An 18,993-nucleotide genomic window follows, 5' to 3' on the forward strand; every position below is an offset into this window, starting at 1 on the left:
GTCTTCACGACATTAATATCCTGTCTCTTGTCTCCTCTAAGGAGATGGGAGAGAGATTCACATGGGGACCTCTCTGAGGTCAGGTGGGTTTCCAACACTTCCAGAACCTGTATCTCAATTTTCTGCCAAGGGTTGGCCATACTATGGGAAAGAGAGGTACTTTCTTTGGGACCTAAAAAACTACAGGTGCAGGGGTTAGGGTTGTGAGGTATGTGTGGAGTGGGAGGGACAAAAAGGCAGAGACAGCAGCCTGTGCATAGCCATTGTGTTTTATTGGATCTGGTATATTTTTTATTTTACAAAATATACAGAGGAGCCCAAAATGCAAAGCAGTCAACAGTGTTCTGATGGGAAAGGGGCCCCCCTTAGGGCCCTAACCCTCAGATCCTGACTGACTGGGAGAGTGAGCTAAATGGAACGAGCAAGTATATTAAAGGGTGGCAGCATGGCAAGAGTGGTCCCTGCCTTCTAGGTGTGTTCAGGGGCATCTCTGGGTAGACTGAATAGAACAAGAGGACACCCTAAGTAGGAACTGAGGAGGTTATGCGGGGGGTTAGAATAGAGCCTGGGTAGACCAAAGATTCTAGTGAATGCCCCCACACTGGTTTCAGATGTTATACATGCCTCCCTCCTTCCCCTTTCTTCTAAGGCATCCACTGACTCACTCCATGCCTCCAAGTCTAGAATAAATGGCAAATAAAAACTTAAGTGGCAGCCATCAGAGAGGGTAGGCTGAAACTTTGGCAGGTATCAGCTGGGACATCTCCCACCCATATTCCCCTGCTGCTGCTACCACCCACACAAACAGGAAGGAAGGAAAGGAAGGAATTCCAGGGATGAGCCAGACATCAAGATCCTATGCTCTCCTGGGATACTGAGGAGTATGGAAATTTCTGGGGCATTTCCTAGGAGACAGAGTCTTCTGGAGAGCCTAGAAACTCATGATAGCCTGGGGTGGCAGACCTATGGAGCTTAGACCTATAGTCTGGCATGCCTGAGGTGTTACAATCTCCAGGCCTTTCTGCACTCTGTCCCAGCCACCTGTGACCTAAACACCCAGCTCAGGCCTAAGATTTCTCCTTTTACATTCTTGTCCCCCTCTACAAGGCTCTCAAAGGCCCTGGTCTAACAGGCTAGTCAGTGCCATTGACAGAGTAGCCTCTCTGAGAAGGAAATCTTAGAGGAAATGCATATGAGATCAGAGATAGGGGAAGCACCATAGCAGGAGACATTTTGTCTAGTGTTGTAGTTTCTAGAGTAGGGACGGAAGGTGGAGAACCACTTATTTCCTATTAGCAGGGGCACCCTCAGCACTGAGTGTTAGGCAGGAAGGGGGTGGGAGCTGTTGGGAGTTGGGAACACTCCACAGGTACACTCTGCCCACTCCCTGGCCCCTTTAGCTCCAGCAGTCTGGACCACTGAATCCCCAGGCTCTTGGATTCCTACAGCCCCCAGGGCAGGGCTAGAATGAGGACAGACCTGGGAAGAGAAGGGTGAGTTCCACCTGGACTAGAGCTAGAGCATGGTCCCCCCAGGACAACTGACCCCCTCTCCTGGGGAGCTAGATGACATTGTCAAAGAGTTGCATGGACCTCATGATGTTCTCGTCCTGTAGCCATGATGTGAGAGAAGCAGATTGGAGAGAGAGAGAAATAAAAAGAGCTTATCAGAGACACAGAGAGGGACATGCATTCTGAAATGGGAACATTCAGAGACAGAGGCAGCAAGGAAGGAGACACCCAGAGAGACTTGTAGGGAGGGGCAGGCCTCCCTGAGTTGTGAAGGAATAGGACCCAGGAGTGTGGGCAAGTTAGGGAGATGATAATGTGCCCAAAGGAGCTTTCTCCTACATCACTGAATCGGACCCTGAGTCCAGACCAGGGAAGTATGGAGCGCAGGGACTTGTACCTTCTGGCAGGACTCAATGAATTCCTCAATGGTCACCACGCCATCCTTGTTCCTGTCCATCTTCTGCAAAAAGATAGTCAGAGAGAAGAGAAGGGATGACAGGAGAGAGGCAGGCAGAACTCAGGTAAGTTCTCTGCTGGGACCTTGCCTCCTTCCCTTGACTCCAGGACCCTCCAGCCTACCCAGTCCCAGGCACCTGGAAGAAGCTCTCCACATGCTCCCTTGGGGCCTCCTCTCGGAGCGCAGGATACGTATACTTGCCCATCATATCATAGATGGATTTCATGATATCAAGCATTTCCTGTTAGGCAAGAGAGAAAAGGATCCCTCCTCAGAGCCTCCAGCCTCCAAACCAGGAAGACTAGAGCCTAGGGCAGACCTCACGCCTTGCTGGTGATGCACGTGTGGGTCACATTTTCCTCCTAAGGGCTCTTTGAACCTCCCCTCACACATAGAAGCTCTCTAACTCTTCAGTCTCCCCACACCTCCTTGGTGATGCAGCCATCCTTGTTGAGGTCATACAGATTGAAGGCCCAGTTTAGCCTGTCATCTATGGTTCCCCGAAGAATCACCGACAAACCAGCCACGAAGTCCTGGGAAGGAGAGAGGAGGGAACTGGTTCTTCAGATACCCTTAACCCAATCCCCTCTCTGGGTTTGGCCTGTGGATCTTGGCCCTGATGCTCCAGGAAACAGGTCTCCCTGACCCACCTCCTCCAGCTCACCTCGAAACTGACAGAGCCATCATGGTTGGTGTCAAAGGCATTGAAGAGGAAAGTGGCATATGTGCTGGAGTCTGTAGGGTAAGCGTGGATAAGTTTGGCTTTCAGACAGGAGAGGACTTCCTACCCCACACCCCTCTTTATCATTTGGCATTCCCAGCCCCTCCAGAACCCTCTCCCCAGCTCAGCCTAGAGATGGACAGCTGCTTCCTCTCAGGCCTTGTCCCCTCACCTCCTTGAGGAAAGAACTGAGAGTAAATCTGCTTGAAGTTCTCCTCGTTGACAATTCCGCTGGGACATTCCTGGGGGGCGGAAGGGGGGTTAGAAACCAGACTGAGAGCAGAAACAAAACCCCCTTCCACTCACCACCACCTACTCTATGCCAGAGACTCCCAGAGAAGGAAAATCTTCCTGTCTCCAGGGAGCTCACCATGTAGTTCTCTTAAGGAAGGCAAGACTTCTCTTCAGTGCACAAGTTTAAAAAAACAAAGAACTAACCAGACGGCCAGTCTACAGGCTCCGCCTCGTCTCAAATCTGCTAGAGCTTCCTGCTAGAAGTTTGGTCAGCGGGGAAGAGGGGCCCGCTCCGCCTCCCCTTCCTTCTCTTACCCCTATAAGCATCCAGGCCAATCCTTCGGGGAAGTTTCGGATAGGCCCCGCCCCCTTGCCCCACCCCTCGCCCTGTCTGGCCTGGCTCTGTACTCACATTCTTGAACCCCCGGTACAGGACCTGCAACTCCTTGCGTGTGAACTTGGTTTGCTCCTGCAGCTGCTCCAGACCCTCTGGCCGGTGACACACGGTGGACAATTCAAACTCATCCTCCACGCTGTCTGCGGGGGGGTGGGAGGGGACGAGGGGGGAGGGGACAGCCGCGCCTCAGGCCCAGCCTCCAGGACCCCGCTTCAAAACCATCCTCCCCATCTCCAACGCCAGAGACCAGCCTGCCAGTTCCCTTGGACCCCGGTCCGAGGACATCAAGGCAAGGAGAGAAGACGCTGGTCAGCTTCCAAGTCTATCAGTTGTCCGGGCCCATGGGCAGGCCTGGCCCCACAGCCAGGGGTCCGACTCATCGCTGCCCTGGGCCCTTGATCCCTGGTTGAAGGAGAAGGCCCCCCAGCCCCATCTGCGTCCCAGAAAGGGAAGAGTAGAAAAAAGGGGTTCAAGAGGAAGCGTCTGAGGGTCCAGGCTCCGGACCTTCCCTGACCCACTCAGATCCATGGAGCCCCACACTTGCCCCGCCCAGATCCTTTTCTCCAGCCAAGCCCCACCTATCCCAGCCATGCTCCAGCCATGCCCCGCCCAGCCCCAGCCAAGCCCATCCAGACCCCACCCCTACCCTGCTCCCAGTATACCTTAGCGAAGGCCTCATCCCTGGCCCCATCTCAGTCCTGCCCCAGCTCCCAACATCCAGTCCCCAGGCAAGTGCCCCCACCCCACGCTCTCCAAGGCACCCGCCACCGCCACCGCCCCCACCAGGACAGTAAGTCACCTGGGTCCAGCGGGCGGGGTCTGTGGGGGCGGAGGGAGGCTGGGACTGCTAATGCTGAAGGGAGCGAACTGTCACCGAGAAAGTGGAAGACCCGGCCAACTGCAGACACACACCTCGCCCCTCACACTCAACAGCAAATCTCACAGACCTGCGTGTTACAGTGCACACACCCCAGCCCCGTGCACAGTGGCACACATAACGAACAAGCACAAACACACACGAAACAGACCCTACACACATATGCTTGGGGGACTCACGCCTGTCCTTTTCCTGAAGCTAGCCCCATGTGGAATCAAACACAATGACACTCTCGAAATGTAACTACAAAGTGGGCCTCTGTGGCTTGCAAAATTCAGTATGATCCCTTGAGACGGGCAAGGCCCAACTGAGGAAACAGGCCTGGAGAGAAACCGAGGCCACTCAACTGGGGACCAGGCTGGGACTAGAAAGCCCAAGTATCCTGGCACCTGGAGGAAGGCGGGCTCCATCCTCTGCACCTGTATCCATCCAGTCAGGGCAAGGGCAACTTGCATCTCGAGGCCCAAAACATGCCCAGGGCAGGGTGGGTGGCCACAGCCGCAGACACTAACCTAGCTAAGCCACGACAGACCTCGCAGCAGTCTGGTTTCGCCCGGCCACATTGGCCATACCCACACAGTCTCAGGTCTCGGCCCTGCCACACTGGCCACGCCCACTGACCAGTGAGGCCCACAGGCACTTGGGCCCAGCCCCCAAAACTGGCCACGCCCACACATTCCACAGGCTCCGGGTTCTACAGCTACACCCTCCTCACACTCGGGCCAACCAGCGCCCACCCCCACCCCCCAAGCCACATTGGTCACGCCCACACACACACTCACACTAGCTGGCCCGAACCGGTCACACAGGTCACACCCCAACACAAACAACCCGCCCCCGGAAGCACAGGAGAGGCACTTGCTTTCACTGACTGAGGGCAGAGCTTGGGGCCCGCAGCAAGGCAGCAGCTTGAGGAACCGCTGCTTCAGCGCTTTTTTAGTGGGCCCTGGAGGGTGGCCTGGGAAGAGAGAAGACCCCAGGAAGGCACATTAACCCCCACTGTCCCTCCGATCCCCTCCCCACCATCACAAATCAACCTGACGGGAAGCGGGTGTTGGGAGAGGACCGGAGGAGAATGGTGAGAGTAGCTGGGGCTGGGTTAGGGAAGCCCAGTGGGGTTCACAGGCATATAAAGTCCACTCAGACACCTTGCATAATGGGACACAGCCGGGGGCCGTGAGGCCACCGAGGGGAGATGGCATTGGCCTTGGTGCCTGCTGACCCAGTGCCCTTGGCTCCAGTGCTATAGCTGGACCTCTGAGGGTGATGTCCAACCCAAGGACTGCCTAAGTAGGAACACCTGTCTCTGTCTCTCTCTCTCTCACACACAGTGACAAACGTGTATAGTGACACACAGAATGATAAATCACAGTGATGGAGGTCATACGGCGACAGCTTGATACCCAGGAACACACTCAAAACCAATGGCCTAATTTTTTAAAGTTTTATTTATTTAATCTCTATACCCAATATGGGGCTTGAATTCACAACCCCGAGATCAAGGGTCACACACTTTTTCAACTGAGCCAGCCAGGCACCCCCCACAATGGCCTAATTAAGCAGGCCCCAACACACACACACACACACACACACACACACACACACACACTTTGACACAGTACTCCTTAATACAAACATATATAGATGTGGCCTAGGAAAAACATGACACACACATATGAAGACCCACATTGGCCATTTTCCATGCAGCATGAACAAACCATACAAGAATACACGGGACAGCATGACACGGTGTGTTAAGGACACTACAAACACTGTGCCACTATAACATGACACATATCAAGGTCACCAGGACATATAATCATATATTGTGACTTAGATACCCAAGGCACCCCAGATACCTAAGACTGCACCTCACCAATAGAACCCATGTTTGTTCTGCCCACCTTTCCTTCCTATAACCCCTCATTTCAGGGCACTTAGAATCTCCCTGTCAGTGGAACAGAGTTCCTCATCAGCTAACTCACCCACTCTAAAAGTGTGTCCCCTCCCAGTCCTTTCGCATGGCTTGCTCTTTGAAGGTGACATGATAGCAAACTTTGAAGCAATAACAGACCTTCCCGATGAGCATTTTGGTGTAATGTGGGGCTATCCAGAGCCGATGACCACAGTTCCTCTCACTTCCCCTTATTTACACCCCTGTCCTACAGTGTTAATTGCACCCTAGGGAGAGACTCCACGTTCTTGTGCCTGTCTCCTGGCTGCACCCACCTCCAGACTCCAGAGCCAGAGCTCACAGAGACCTAGCACACTGCTTGCAGCTGGCCTCAGACCATTCCTGGAGGGGCCCAATTTCCTTGGGTTGTAGGTTCCTAGGGCACCCGACATCCCACGCAGGGCCCGCCTCCCCTCAGGCAGGCTCCGCCCTTCAGGAAAAGGCTCTGCTCCCAGAGGGTAATTGAAGTCCATGCCTTCCCCTCCAATACGTCCTTTCTCCCCCTCCCCCTCAGAGCTAAGGAGAGGTAGGAGGGAGACGGGAGGGAGAGGTAGGAGGGTGGGCCGAGTTGGGATCGATGGCGGCCTGGCCCCCCGCCCAGGGCTCCATTAGCCCGGACTTTGGTTTCCCGAAGCCGGATTGTGCCTGGGGCCTCCGGTGGTGTAGTCGCAGCTGGACTGGGAAGGGCGGGGGGGGGGGGGGGGGGGGGGGACACGACACCACCCCCACCCCCGCCTCTCCCAACCTCCAGCTGTTCACACATCCACTTCCCTCCCTGGTCCTCCCAGGAATCATTCTCCTCTGCCTTCAGCCTACAGGACACCTGGGTTTCCTGGGTGACCCTCTTCCCATCAAATAGTCTAAAGGGGATGGCAAGTCAGAGCCAAACTGACTTCATCTTTTCAGGATTGGATGAACCCCTGCTCCCCACTCCACTCCGATAAATGTAGCAAAGGATGGAGGGTGGGTTAGGGGTTTCCTGCTCTTACTGAACCCCTGAGTAGGCAATTCATTGGCCCTTCCACGTTTCCAGTTCTCTTCACATCTTTGCAGCTCTCCCTGGTGTCTACCCTACAGCCCTCCTATCATGGTTCTTGCCTACTTTCCTGTCCCTTGTGGAACTGGAGAACAGCCATGCTATAGAGCTGCACAGTTATTGGTGTGAAGAGGAGGGAGAGGCCAAACCTCTCTGGGGGAGGCACAACCTGCTCTCCTCTCTACCTCCAATATCATTCTCCCCACTAGACTTTGGGGCGGGGTGGAGAATTCCCAATGCCTAGGCCTTGAAGATCCTGAGAGAAACTGGAAGTGGCAAGGGGGCTTGGGAAGCAAGGTCCCTGATCTGTTCCACCCCTCACCCTCCTGCCAGAGCTGATTATAAATGTCTCATTCCCAGTGTTCCCACTCCTACCCCTCCAGAACCCACCCCCATCCCAAGCCTTGACTATGGAGCTGGTATTTTCTCAGGGAACTCTGGGAACAGCCACACACACAATCCAGTACCCAAAGAGGCCCAACTGCACAACCAGTCCCCCTCAGGCAGTCATATCCACATCTCACAAAGCCACACACCCGGTCCCTCTACACATTAAATCACATCCTTGTCACATGCAAAGGCTCATACAGTCACACACTTTATCCTTTTTCACATAGAGGAACACACAGTCACACCCCCCATATCTCTCACACAGAGTCCACATACACTACACTCTGTAACCTACACCTGCAAGGATGGAGGTGTGGAGAGTCACACGCATCTTCAGGGCCATTGTGGGTCCCTGGCCCCAAAGGGATACCCCAGAAGTCTGATGTTATCTCAGGATCCCTCGAACCTCCTTCCTCTACTCTAGATAGCCCTGCCTGTCTCCAGACCTCTCCTCATGCTCCAAATGGATTCCCCTCATCTCCATACCTTAGTCCTCCCATGCTATGCTCCTCTCACCACCCCCCCCCCCAAACACCCTAGCCCCCGGCCCTCTCTCTTCACTTCCCTCAGACATCCAGCCCCCAGATCCCCTCCTCACCTCCCTCAGACACTCTTCCCCCCCACCCACTCCTTGAATTTCCCTCTTTACCTCTCTCAGATGTCCTGTCCCCCAAGCACCCCTCCTCACCTCCCCTAGATGCCCTGTCCCATCGCTAACATGCTCACCCCTGACCCCAGTCATAAAATCAGAGTAAGCCCCTCCCCAGCGCCGCTCAGGCCAGCAGCCCAGACACGCCCAGACACCTGGGTTACCTTCCAAGGAGACAGGCTCGAAAAGGCCAAACTGCTCCAGGACCTTGACAAACAGAGCGAGGACCACGAGCACAGCAACCATCTCCAGCCCTTCCAGGTTCATGGTGGGCCTGGGGCATGGCCCCCACCAGCTGAGGGTCAGACACACTGGAAGCCCTCCTCACACCACCTCCCCCTCAGGCTCCCCGGCCGGAGTAAGAGGACCGCCTGCAGCCTCCCTCCCCCTCCCCTCCCAGGATCTCCTCCCTCTCCCGCCCCCTCACCCCGCCTCTGCCCCGCAAGCCTCCCAGTCACAGCCTTTTCCTCTTCCCGGGGCCACTTCAGCCTACAGACCGGCATCTCCTCAGGAGCCTTTGGCGTGAAGGATATGGGACAAAACAGGCCAGGCCGTAAGAGGAAGGCAGCGACCTGCCTCTGTCCCTGAGGACAGCTTCCCCCAGACACCTTGTGGCTACTCTGTGCCAAAGGGAGGGGGTAGAGGGAGGAGCTGTGCTTAGGGAGAGGGCAGGGAAGGGCAGTGTGTGTGTGTGTGTGTGTGTGTGTGTGTGTGTGTGTGTGTGTGTGAGAGAGAGAGAGAGAGAGAGAGAGAGAGAGAGAGAGAGAGAAAGACTATGAGCTACACGTGTATAAGGAATAGATACATGAGTCAGAAATTATAAGTGTCTGGGCATTTTCTTGTGTGTATTCCCGTGTCTGACTATATAGAGAGTATGTGTTTCTCCCCTTATGTGTGTCTCTGTGTGTGGTTTGCACATGATTGCGTATGTGTCTATTAGGTGTGTGTCTTGTATATGGGAGTAAGTGACCTGGGTGTCCATAGTATGTGTGTGTGAGTGCACTGGCGTATGTCTGAGTGTGTGGGGGGCATGAAGTGTATGGGTTTCAGCAGGGCTGCGGGATAGAGGTCTGAAGACTGGTAGTATAGCTGTGTCCTATAATTAGGAGTATGGGTCTACGGTGATTGCATAATTGTATCTGCACGGAGCTGTATGAGAATATAAGCCGGGAGAAGGCGGTGACCTCTCCAGTCAGGAGGACACCACCAACATCGATCGCGGTTGTCATAGAGACAGTGAGGCGGGAAGCACTCTCTTTCCACAGCCCACGGACAGGGAAACTGAGGCCCAAGGGAGGGAGGATTAGGTCCAATAGCCGGGGCAGGAAAAAGGCTGCTTAGCCTTATCATGACCCTCTGGGGAGGGGACTTATTGTGGCTGCCTTTGGGATCCACAGATTCAAGTTCTTTGGAAGAGGAGAGACAGAGCTCCTCCCTTCCTCTCAGCCAGGATCTGCCAAAGCCTTGCCTGCTCCTGAACTGTTACTGGGCTGATGGAGAAGAATGATGGAGAGTAGGAGGGAAATCTGAATCCTCCAAGGGAGCCATCCACCCTCACCCCCTAGAGCATTCCTGGAGCCCCTCCCCCATCTGCCCAGCTCCTTCCCATTGCTGCTGTTGCTGCTGCTGCTGCTGGCTGTGTGTCTGTGTGTGGGTGTGGGTGTGCACATGTGTAGGGGTGGGGAGAGGCCTGCAGAGCCAGTGAACCAGAAGACAACTACTGCCACAGCTGGCTGACATTGATTGAGCACTCACTGTGTGCTAGATAATATGCTATGTGCTTACAGACATGGTCACAGTTTTTAAGATTTTATTTTTTAAGTAGTATCTACACCCAACGTGGGGCTCGAACCTATAACCCAGAGATCAAGAGTCACACGCTCCGCTGACTGAGCGAGCCAGGTGACCCCAGACATGATCATATTTAATTTTCACAGTAAACCTATGAAGGAAGTACCATTATCCCCACATTACAGGGAGTGAAACTAAGGCAAAAGGAGGTTAAGAAAATCACCAAGATCAGTAAGTGTCAGAGTGTTAGTTTTAACCCAGTCTGACCCTGAGCCTGTGCTCTAAACCATCACACTACGCTGGCTCTTGTTAGACACCTTGCCCACTCAGGAGGCCTCGTTTAGGGAGACTGACTCCAGAGGGAGCCCTCTCCTTTGTCCGGCTCTGGGATGAACGTGTCTCAGCCCAATAGTGGTGTAGGAGTCCCCCTGTCAGGCTGTCCCCGCCACTTCATTTGAGGATCACTGCTCTGCAGTTCCACATGGCCACCACTGGGGGTCAGGCATCCATCTTACTCCTATCTAACCCTTCCCTAACCCTTACCCCACCCACAACAACCTGGGAAGGTGTGGAAAGGATGGGAAGAAGGGTATGCCACTGGCAGGCTTGGTCCTCTGCTTGCCCCTCCACCCCCTCCTCCAGGAAGAAGTCAACCTGGGGACTGCTTTTGGTTTCTCATACCCTAGAAGTTACAAATAAACAGATGAAACCAGCAAATATCTCCCTATTACTGTCCAAATTCCACATCTGGCATTTAATTCCCTCTACCCTCATCAGCAGATACCCTTTCCAACCATTTTGGCCTCTTCACTGTCCTCCAAACACATCAAACTAGGTGCCATTTCTGTACCTTTGCTCCTGTTATGAATGCCCTCCTTTCTGTTCTCCTTCTGTTCTACAGTTCTCACCTAACAGGACTTCCAGGCCTCAGCAGAATTTCTAGCGAACTCACTGTTGGGCCCTCAAAACTCAGCACCTAATTCTGTAATGTTATTAAATGGGAAAAGTAAAAGGAGACAGCATAGCATGGTATGTAATAGTGCGGGCCAGGGTGCCAGATTCCCTGGGTTCAAATCCCGGATTTGTCAGTTACAATTAACTGGGCAAGTTCTTAACCTCTATGTGCCTCTGTTTCCCACCTCATATGGTTGCTGGAAGGAGTAAATGAATTAATACATGGAAAGCTGTTAGAATAATTCCTGGCACAGAGTAACTGTGGAAGTGTTTTCTACCATTATTAACAACACGACATCTCCTGCGCCCCTTACATTTCTATAGCTCTCAATTAACAAAGCATTTCCGCAAACATTGTTATCTTGATGGCTTCTCATGACAACTCCATGAAGTAGGTGGAGTGAATAGTATTGTGCCCATTTCATTGATGAGGTAAAGGAGGCCCAAATAAAGGGATTTGAGAGAAAGGGATTTGCTCGAGGTCACCTAGCTAAGATGAGAGGTTGCATATTTGAACCCAGATCTTTCTGGATCAGTCCTGTTTCCTCAACTAGATTCCAAGCTCCTAAAGGGCAAAGAGTTTAAAAATTGGATTTATATAGGAGCGCCTGGGTGGCTCAGTCGGTTAAAATTGGACTTACATAAATTGAATGACAGGCTCTGATCTGGTGCTTGTGGAACAAAGGTGAACTAAACAGGGGCTTCTATTGGGTAGGGAGAGAAAGCCCACTAAGAGAACCTTAAGGCTTCTATTCATTCATAAAATATTTATGTGCTTACTATGTGGTAGGAACTGTTACAGGCAGGCCATGAAATGAGCTATAAAAGCTCATTTAGGAGCACCTGGGTGGCTCATTTGGTTAAGCATCCAACTCTTGGTTTTGGCTCAGGTCATGATATCATAGTTTTGTGAGTTCAAGCCCTGCATTGAGCTCTATGCTGACTGCGTGGAGCCCACTTGGGATATTCTCTCTCTCTCTCTCTCTCTCTCTGCCCCTCTCCCACTCATGCTGTCTCTGTCTGTCTCAAAAATAAACTTTAAAATGCATTTCCCTAATGACAAAACAAACAAAAAGCTCATTTAACTGTAAAAGCTCTCTAACTGGAAGGCCAGGAAAAACTTGGAGAGGTTATTTTTTGAGCTGGTTCTTAAAAGATGGCAGGGCACCTGGGTGGCTTAGTTGGTTGAGTGTCCAACTTCGGCTCAGCATGATCTCTCATGAGTTTGAGCCCCACATTGGGCTTGCTGCTGTCAGCAGAGAGCCCACTTCAAATTCTCTGTCCCACCCCTGCCCGTCCCCTGCTTATGTTCTGTCTCAAAAAAAAAAAAAAAAAAAAAGATGGCGAAATGTCAACAGTCTACCCTAACAAAGGGGTCAACATTTAGTGAGCACATTTTGTGTCCTGGATACTTTACGTATATTGTCTCACTTAGGCCTCATAATAAAAATGAAAAATGAAAATATTACTCCTGTGTTTACAGCTGACATGGTCAGAGTGAGTAGCAGTATGTCCATTTTGCAGATGAAAGAATTGAGGCTCAGGGAAATAATTTTCCCAAGATAAAACAGATGGTGAAGGATGGATCAAGACTTGAACCAGGACCAATGATCTACCAGTCTGTCCTTCCAATGCGTGTGGGGATGCCAAGGAACCTTGGATGGCTGTAGCTTAGTTAGTGCCGGGGGAACCATAAGTGGTAAGACCAATGGTCAGATTCCATGGAGCCTTGAACACCAAGCCAAACTATCTGGAAGGAAAGAGGCAGCACAGCCACATCTCTGGCTCTCTGATGCTGATTCACAGATGGAGAGACTGACAACCTTGCACCCAATTGCCCTGTCTCTAGACCCTCCTCTTCTCTCTCTCATCCCCACCCTCAACCTTCAGAGACCTTGACTCAGCCTCACAAGGACTCAAGGTCCTAACAGGACTCTGGTGGGAGGGTCTGTAAAAGGGAAACAGTGAGTTGTTTTCCAGGCTCTCCCTTCTCCCCACTCAGCAACCTCTCAAGTCCCGGGGCCCTATGAGAGATTCGTCCAGATCTGTCCTCCCTAAGCATCCTGGTGTCACTTAGCTCTTCACCCAAGGGAGTGAAGTCTTAATGGAAGCACTTTAGGCAGAGTGAAGGCTCAAAGGTACACTATCTTAAAACATTAGGTAGGCCCTCCCTAAATCCCTCAAACCTCACTGCAGAGATACTCCTATCATTTAGTTGTCTGTCTCTCACCCTTGGAACCTGGAATAATACTGCTTTATGAGGGGACGCACCCTATGTAGCTGTCCCACTTTCATCTGTCCATGATCCCCCAGTGAAGACCCCAGCCAGTAAAGACCGCAGAGCTCTTCTCTCGGTCCCCCAGCCCCACTCCATCCCCAGCCCCGCCAGAAGACACAGCAGCCCCCAGTTGCACTAGGTGATTAATGACTTCCCTAGGCCTTGGGGCTATTTTGGGGCCTGGAAGTCATGCCTGCTATGATTGAGAGCTGGTCCTGCCGGGCTCCAGCCATCTGTCACTGGAGACAGGTCCAAGAAGGGGGCTTGAGGGACACAGGCTCCCCAAGAGACTTCCAAGCATGGCTCTGGCTTAGCCCCATCTCCCTGCCTTCCTGGGAACACATGGCAAGGAGAGGCCAGCCTATACTCCAGGGGCTCAAGAGGATACCATGGAGAGAGCCAGAGAACTACAGATCCCAGAATGCCATGGGGCGAGGCTGTTTTGGTCTCTCCAGGCCAGGTAGTGAGGTGATGCGAGGTTCTGTGGGCCTTGCCCAGGCAGCCTTAAGGAAACTCAAGTGGAAGTGTGTGTAAATCTCAGCAGTGCCATGATATGATATTCACAATCCACATGTCATAAACTCCACACATCCCACACCAAGGTACAAGCTTATGAAGACTATACAACTAACTTAGTGTGACTCAGGAACCCCCTACCCAACTCTAAAGCGTAGAACCCCAGGCACATGCCATTTCAGTGTCATAGAATCCCAGTGATATGCAACCCCAAGCATGCACAGTTCCAGTGATCACAACCCCAGTAATGTATAACCCGGTTCATACAAACTCCCAGGGATAGACAAAACGGTGACATACAGTCCTTATGCCACACAAGTCTATTCATTCCATCATTCATGAACTCACTAGCTGAGTTCATGTTGGTCCAGTCCCGCCTCGGCATTTTTTCCTTTTGGACGTTGACCCCAGTCATCTTAAGATCCCATTAAATTAAGCAATTCGATAAGCCCTTTCCCTGCTCCCCTGCAAGTGTCCTCCTTTTATCCCTTTACATCCACTTGCTTGAGGCCCCCTCCTCTGCCTTCAGTGAGAAGTCCTGCCTCATCCTCCACCATCGTGAAGGACCATGATGCCCCCTACCCTTTCCTCTTTGAAGACCCCTATCTTCCACCTTCTCTGTAGGAGACTCTATTCCTAGCTCTACTTTGTCAGGGATCTTGCCCTTTAAACGCTTTCCATTGAGGGATCCAGCTCCCTCCATCTCTGTGAAGGGCCCTTCCCTTCCCCACCTCTGTAAGGCTGTTACCCCACTTCACTCACTTTTTGTGAAGGGTCCAGGCCCTTCCTCCCTTCCTCATACCTGGCGACAGCGACCCAGTCACTAGCTGGTAGAGGGATCGTGCTGCTTGCCCCAACGGGCTCCGGCACCTGCGGGGGCATCGGTTCATGGTTCGGCTGAGAGTGCACTGGCCAAGCTCCTCCCCCAAGGCCCGGGGCAGTCAGGTCTCCGCCTCCACCCGAGTGGGCCCTGCGTGGGCGGCGCTGGAGGGCCGGACCCGCAGGACCAGAACCAGAATCTCGGACAACGGAGTCTTCTTCTGCTTCCTGTTTCCTCCGGGCCGCAGGAGGGGAACTTCCCCTATCCCCACCATCTGAAGCACCCGTCCTCAAAGTTTCTAGACTGGGCGGGGCGTGGCGGGGGCGGGGGTGGGGGTTGGAATGGGAGGAGTCCTCACAGCCATCACCGGGAATGTTTTCTGATATTCTGGTGGGGAGGGGAGGCACCCACAGGTTTTGAAAAAGGAGATGGGGAAGGGGATAATGAACCTGATGCTTTACTGCCCCTCTTCAGCCCTTTCTTCTCTGCCGGTAGCAACCTCCTCCTACCAATTTGGCACTAAGAAGCAAGTGGGGGGGTGGGGGGGGGAGTAAGAGGACATAGTTGTCATGGCAACTTCCCACACTTCCATACTTCCTGGACCAATGGGAGAGAGAGCTGGAGGAAGGAGGAGGAACTGGACCGCGTATTGGGATGGCAAAGAAGAGGCGGCTCCAAATCCCTTTCTCTCATAACTTTCTGTTTTGTGTCCCTTTGTCTTGCTCCAGTGGGTTCCCAGATTCTACCATCATATGTTGGTTGTCAGCCAAATGCATGAAGGAGAAGCTCCCCTCCCCTCAGTCTCAGCCCTGACCCTTTCCAGGACTCATCTCCATCGGGTTGTACCCAAAATAAACCCTTCCAGGACCCATTGACGCCTTCAAACCACCGGGACAGCCTACAGGAGAGACTTAGTTCCACTCCTCCGACTGGGATCCTGTCATTTTGGCTGAAAATTCTACATTTATGAGACAAAAGTCACGTTCGAACTCTGTGCAAATTTTGCCACTAGATTTAGCCGCGACATCCCCTTTCGGAATCAACTACGCAAGCATGGCTGCTCTAAGACCACACGAGGGCGCCCTAGACTTGGGAAAGATATTTTATGGCCAGAGGGACCCGAGTTCAGGCCTTGGCCAGATTCCAGCTGTCTCCTCACTGTCCCCAGTCCTTTCTTTGCCTCCGGCTTGGACAGGACTGCCACGGATTGCTGCCTTTTTCGCACTACGCTGCACTTCCAAACAGACCTGCCAGGCTTGGAAGACCACAGGGGGTAGATCTGGGTCGGCTTGGGGCTCAAATTCTCCCCACCCCCAAAAATCTCCCCCAGCTTTTGAGTCCGGGGGAGTGGGGAAGAAAAGTGATTGGGGGTACCCAGGATGCCCTGAGGTATGACTTAAAGACTCCCTCTCTGTCAGCCTGATGGACCAGAAAGATAGGAGCCAAAGACTACCCCCATGTCCATCCCAGGAATCCCGACTGCACAGGGAAGGAACTTTGGGCACAAGGGTGGCCCCATGGTACCTCCGCCCCGACCGCTCTTCAGCACCGCGGACAACGACTCCCATTTTGGCTTCCCCTCACGCGTTTCAGAGCGTCCCAGCCTCTTGTCTCTTGCTGTAAGACAAGCCCTCCTCTGAAAGGAGATCTCCTGGTAGTGCTATTTCTATTTTCCAAGTCCTGTGTGGAGCTCTCTAGATCGAGGTTGCTGTTGCTGAAGAACACCATTCTTGATGCTTGTCAACATTTGACCTATTTTTCCTCGGGAGGTAGGCAGGCAGGAAGTAGTATTCTCCATTTTAGAGATGAGAAAAGTAAGACCCAGAGACCAAAAGTAATAGAAAGCCCATTCCTGCACCTTCCAATACAAGTGCTTCCCTACCTTCACTCAATCTCTGATTTAAATAGCCAAGTGGGGAGGGGATGATTCCACTAAAAGAGAGAATCAATTAAAGCAGAAGCAAACACTGACTAATGTGATGCTAATGAGTGCCCTGGGGCCTTACTACTAGCAAGGATCCTGAGTTGGTGAGAACACAGTTCAAAGCAGAGCTGGACCTTTGGATTCCATCCCAGGCGGAGCCACATCTAGGGCACACCTGGAGCCTACTTGAGAGGAAGGGCCCTCCCTTCTAGGAGTCTCAGCATAGGAACTAGGATTTCCCCAGGGTCAATGAGTAGGGGAGACACTTTCTCAAGGCATTAGATCCTAGTTCTCTTCCCCACCCCCAAGTGTTAACCTCACTCCCCTCTGGACAGACAAGGATCTTGGGCTCCTTCCACCTCCCCAGCTTGTTTCTGACAAGGAGACAGTCTCCCTCCTCCCTTTCACTGTTGGAGTTCCTGGGCAGGCTGCACAATGAGACAGAAAACACACACACACATGGAAATGTACACAAGGTGACACAGGCCCCCACACAAACACGTGGGTCTGCCTACCAAACCCAGGAATATGTGCGGCACAGATGTACTCCCCACTGTGGGAGAGAGAGCATGCCTGGGCAGCAAAGTGGTTTGGGGAGGCTACACGGCACCTTCCAGGTCAAGAGCTTCTAACTCTGGGTCTGGAGTGGAAGCAAGAGGGGGTGTTTTCCTTCAAGACTGGGTGAAGTTCTGGGAGGGTTGTTGAAGGTTTAAGGAGCTTCAGTTGAAAGAATGATCTGAGTACTTTTGCAGGGGGCAGGGCGGTGACCAAACACTAACCAAAGCCTCCCCGCAAGGGCCAGGTGCTGTTCCTGGGAGCCAGGCTAGGCAGCTGGACACTGAAGTCTCTCCTTGGGTCCACCTGGTCACTTTGTGAAAAAATTGGGGGAAAAGTGGTGGGCAGTAAAGGCCTCCTTCTGCACCGGGAACCCAGAGAGGCAGCAAGGGTAAGACACATCATAGACACTCGCAGATATTGCCACATGAAAGTACACAATCAGCACGAAAGGCCAAATATAATGTGCATAGTTTCACAATCACAAAGCAAAATACAATCTACTTTAACAAATGCTTGCCCCAGGAGGTTCAGAGTCATAAGTCTTACAAAGAGACATACACCATGAAGTGAAGTCCTGACCATTCTGATAGTCTCACACAGAATCGCACACTCCACAGAATTGCACATAAAACAGAGGCACATGGTCAAAACAACTTCATTTATACAGGGTCCTAACACAACGTCACTCAAACATCTGATAAGATCATACAATCGCACAGCCAACAAAATCACACTCACCCTGTCACCAAGCCTAGGGCACATGGCAACCAGTTGAAGGAGACCGTGCGTGCAGGCACACACATATACACACACAGACACACACAAAGAATGACAGGCGCTCACGCACGTAACACCTCCCACTCCAGACACTCTCCTAGCTTTGTGTCACACACGCCCACACCTGCTGCTTCTCCCCACCTGCCCGCTAGTCCCCCCCCCCCCAACCCCCAGGGGACCCAAGGCTTTGAACCCCCAGTGTCCTGCTGCCCAGAACAGCCTGGAGGGTGCCTGGGAATGGGGCAGAGTGTGAGCAAGGGCCTGGCCAGGGTCAGATAGGGTCTGGGGTTGGAATCTACCCTCCCTCCTGCAACCCCTGAGTCCCTGACTCACCTGTGAGCTGGTCATAGGATCCGTCCAGGTCTCGGGAATCGGACAAACTCTCCTTGCGGCCCTGGCCCCGCATGGCCCCCGGCGCCCCCGTCCCGTCCCGCTTGGGCCGTGGGAGGGGGCGCCGGGTAGCCAAGACAGGGTGCTCACACGGCGCCCCCTGGCGGCGTTGCACGCTGCCTGGGCTGGGGCTGAGTCTGGAATGGGCTGGGGTCCCGCCTGGAGTCCTGGGGCAGGAGCGGGAGGCTTGGGCAGTAGGTGAGCGCAGAGCCGGAGGCAGAGCCGAGCTAAGCACAGAGCTGGAGCCAAGCCGCCTCTCTCCTCCCGCCCCCTCCCCGCGGCTGTCACCGCCGCCTCCCCCCTTTGGCGCTGCCGGGATTGGCTCCCCCTACCCCCGCCCCCTCCTCTTAGCAGCTTGGGGGAGGATCGCGGTGAAAGGGTGAGCTGGGAAGGGCGGGGAGGGAGACTGGTTCTACAGCAACATTACCCCCTAAACCTGGAGCTGTGGGTCCTGATGGTGGAAGATGGAGCAGGGCCTGAAAGGCCCCGCTGTGAGGAAACCCCTGCTCCAACCTTCAGGCACTCTTTCCCCCATCATCAGTACGGGCCAGGGGAAGTCTGTAAGTGCCCTGTCCGGGTCAGTCTCCACGTCAGCCCCTATTTTTTACGTTCTCCTCCCATGTATGGGTCTCTGTGGACCCCTGCCAGTGCCCGCTTTGCTCGGAGGGGGTTAGGGATGAAAAGCAAAGGTCAACCCAGCCTCTATCAGCCTCATCTCATGTTAAAGGTTTCACATAAAGACCCCAACCCTCACCCACT

At 53.2% G+C, this 18,993-nt stretch overlaps 1 protein-coding gene across 6 annotated transcripts; it reads right to left on the reverse strand.

The window, feature by feature from the left end:
* Nucleotides 1-253: 253 nt before the first annotated feature.
* Nucleotides 254-18,523, reverse strand: KCNIP2 (potassium voltage-gated channel interacting protein 2). Of its 6 annotated transcripts, none has more exons than XM_019459224.2 (10): nt 18,178-18,523; nt 5,060-5,155; nt 4,120-4,173; nt 3,336-3,460; nt 2,862-2,931; nt 2,633-2,703; nt 2,394-2,501; nt 2,091-2,209; nt 1,909-1,971; nt 254-1,609 (listed from the first exon to the last, which is right to left on the reverse strand). In XM_019459224.2, the coding sequence occupies exons 1-9, from the start codon at nt 18,248-18,250 to the stop codon at nt 1,941-1,943; spliced, it is 747 nt and encodes a 248-aa protein (XP_019314769.1). In that variant the 5' UTR covers nt 18,251-18,523; the 3' UTR covers nt 254-1,609; nt 1,909-1,940. The 6 variants fall into 6 exon arrangements, with proteins under 6 accessions (XP_019314769.1, XP_019314767.1, XP_019314768.1 ...); XM_019459222.2 differs by having other exon boundaries at nt 2,105-2,209; nt 18,178-18,522; XM_019459223.2 differs by lacking the exon at nt 4,120-4,173 and having other exon boundaries at nt 2,105-2,209; nt 18,178-18,522.
* Nucleotides 18,524-18,993: the final 470 nt, after the last annotated feature.

Source organism: Panthera pardus, unplaced genomic scaffold (assembly GCF_024362965.1).
Source record: "Panthera pardus isolate Hobbes unplaced genomic scaffold, ASM2436296v1 HiC_scaffold_22, whole genome shotgun sequence".
Lineage (NCBI taxonomy): Eukaryota > Metazoa > Chordata > Mammalia > Carnivora > Felidae > Panthera > Panthera pardus.

What these genes read in the sequence shown, in the direction of transcription:
- KCNIP2 (XM_019459222.2), bottom strand. Translation starts at nt 18,250, where the DNA reads ATGCGGGGCCAGGGCCGCAAGGAGAGTTTGTCCGATTCCCGAGACCTG. An exon ending in ATGGCTGCATCACCAAGGAG is followed by an intron (nt 2,210 to 2,393) that starts GTGTGGGGAGAC and finishes CTTGCCTAACAG; the next exon opens with GAAATGCTTGATATCATGAA. An exon ending in ATGTGGAGAGCTTCTTCCAG is followed by an intron (nt 1,972 to 2,104) that starts GTGCCTGGGACT and finishes ATCTTTTTGCAG; the next exon opens with AAGATGGACAGGAACAAGGA.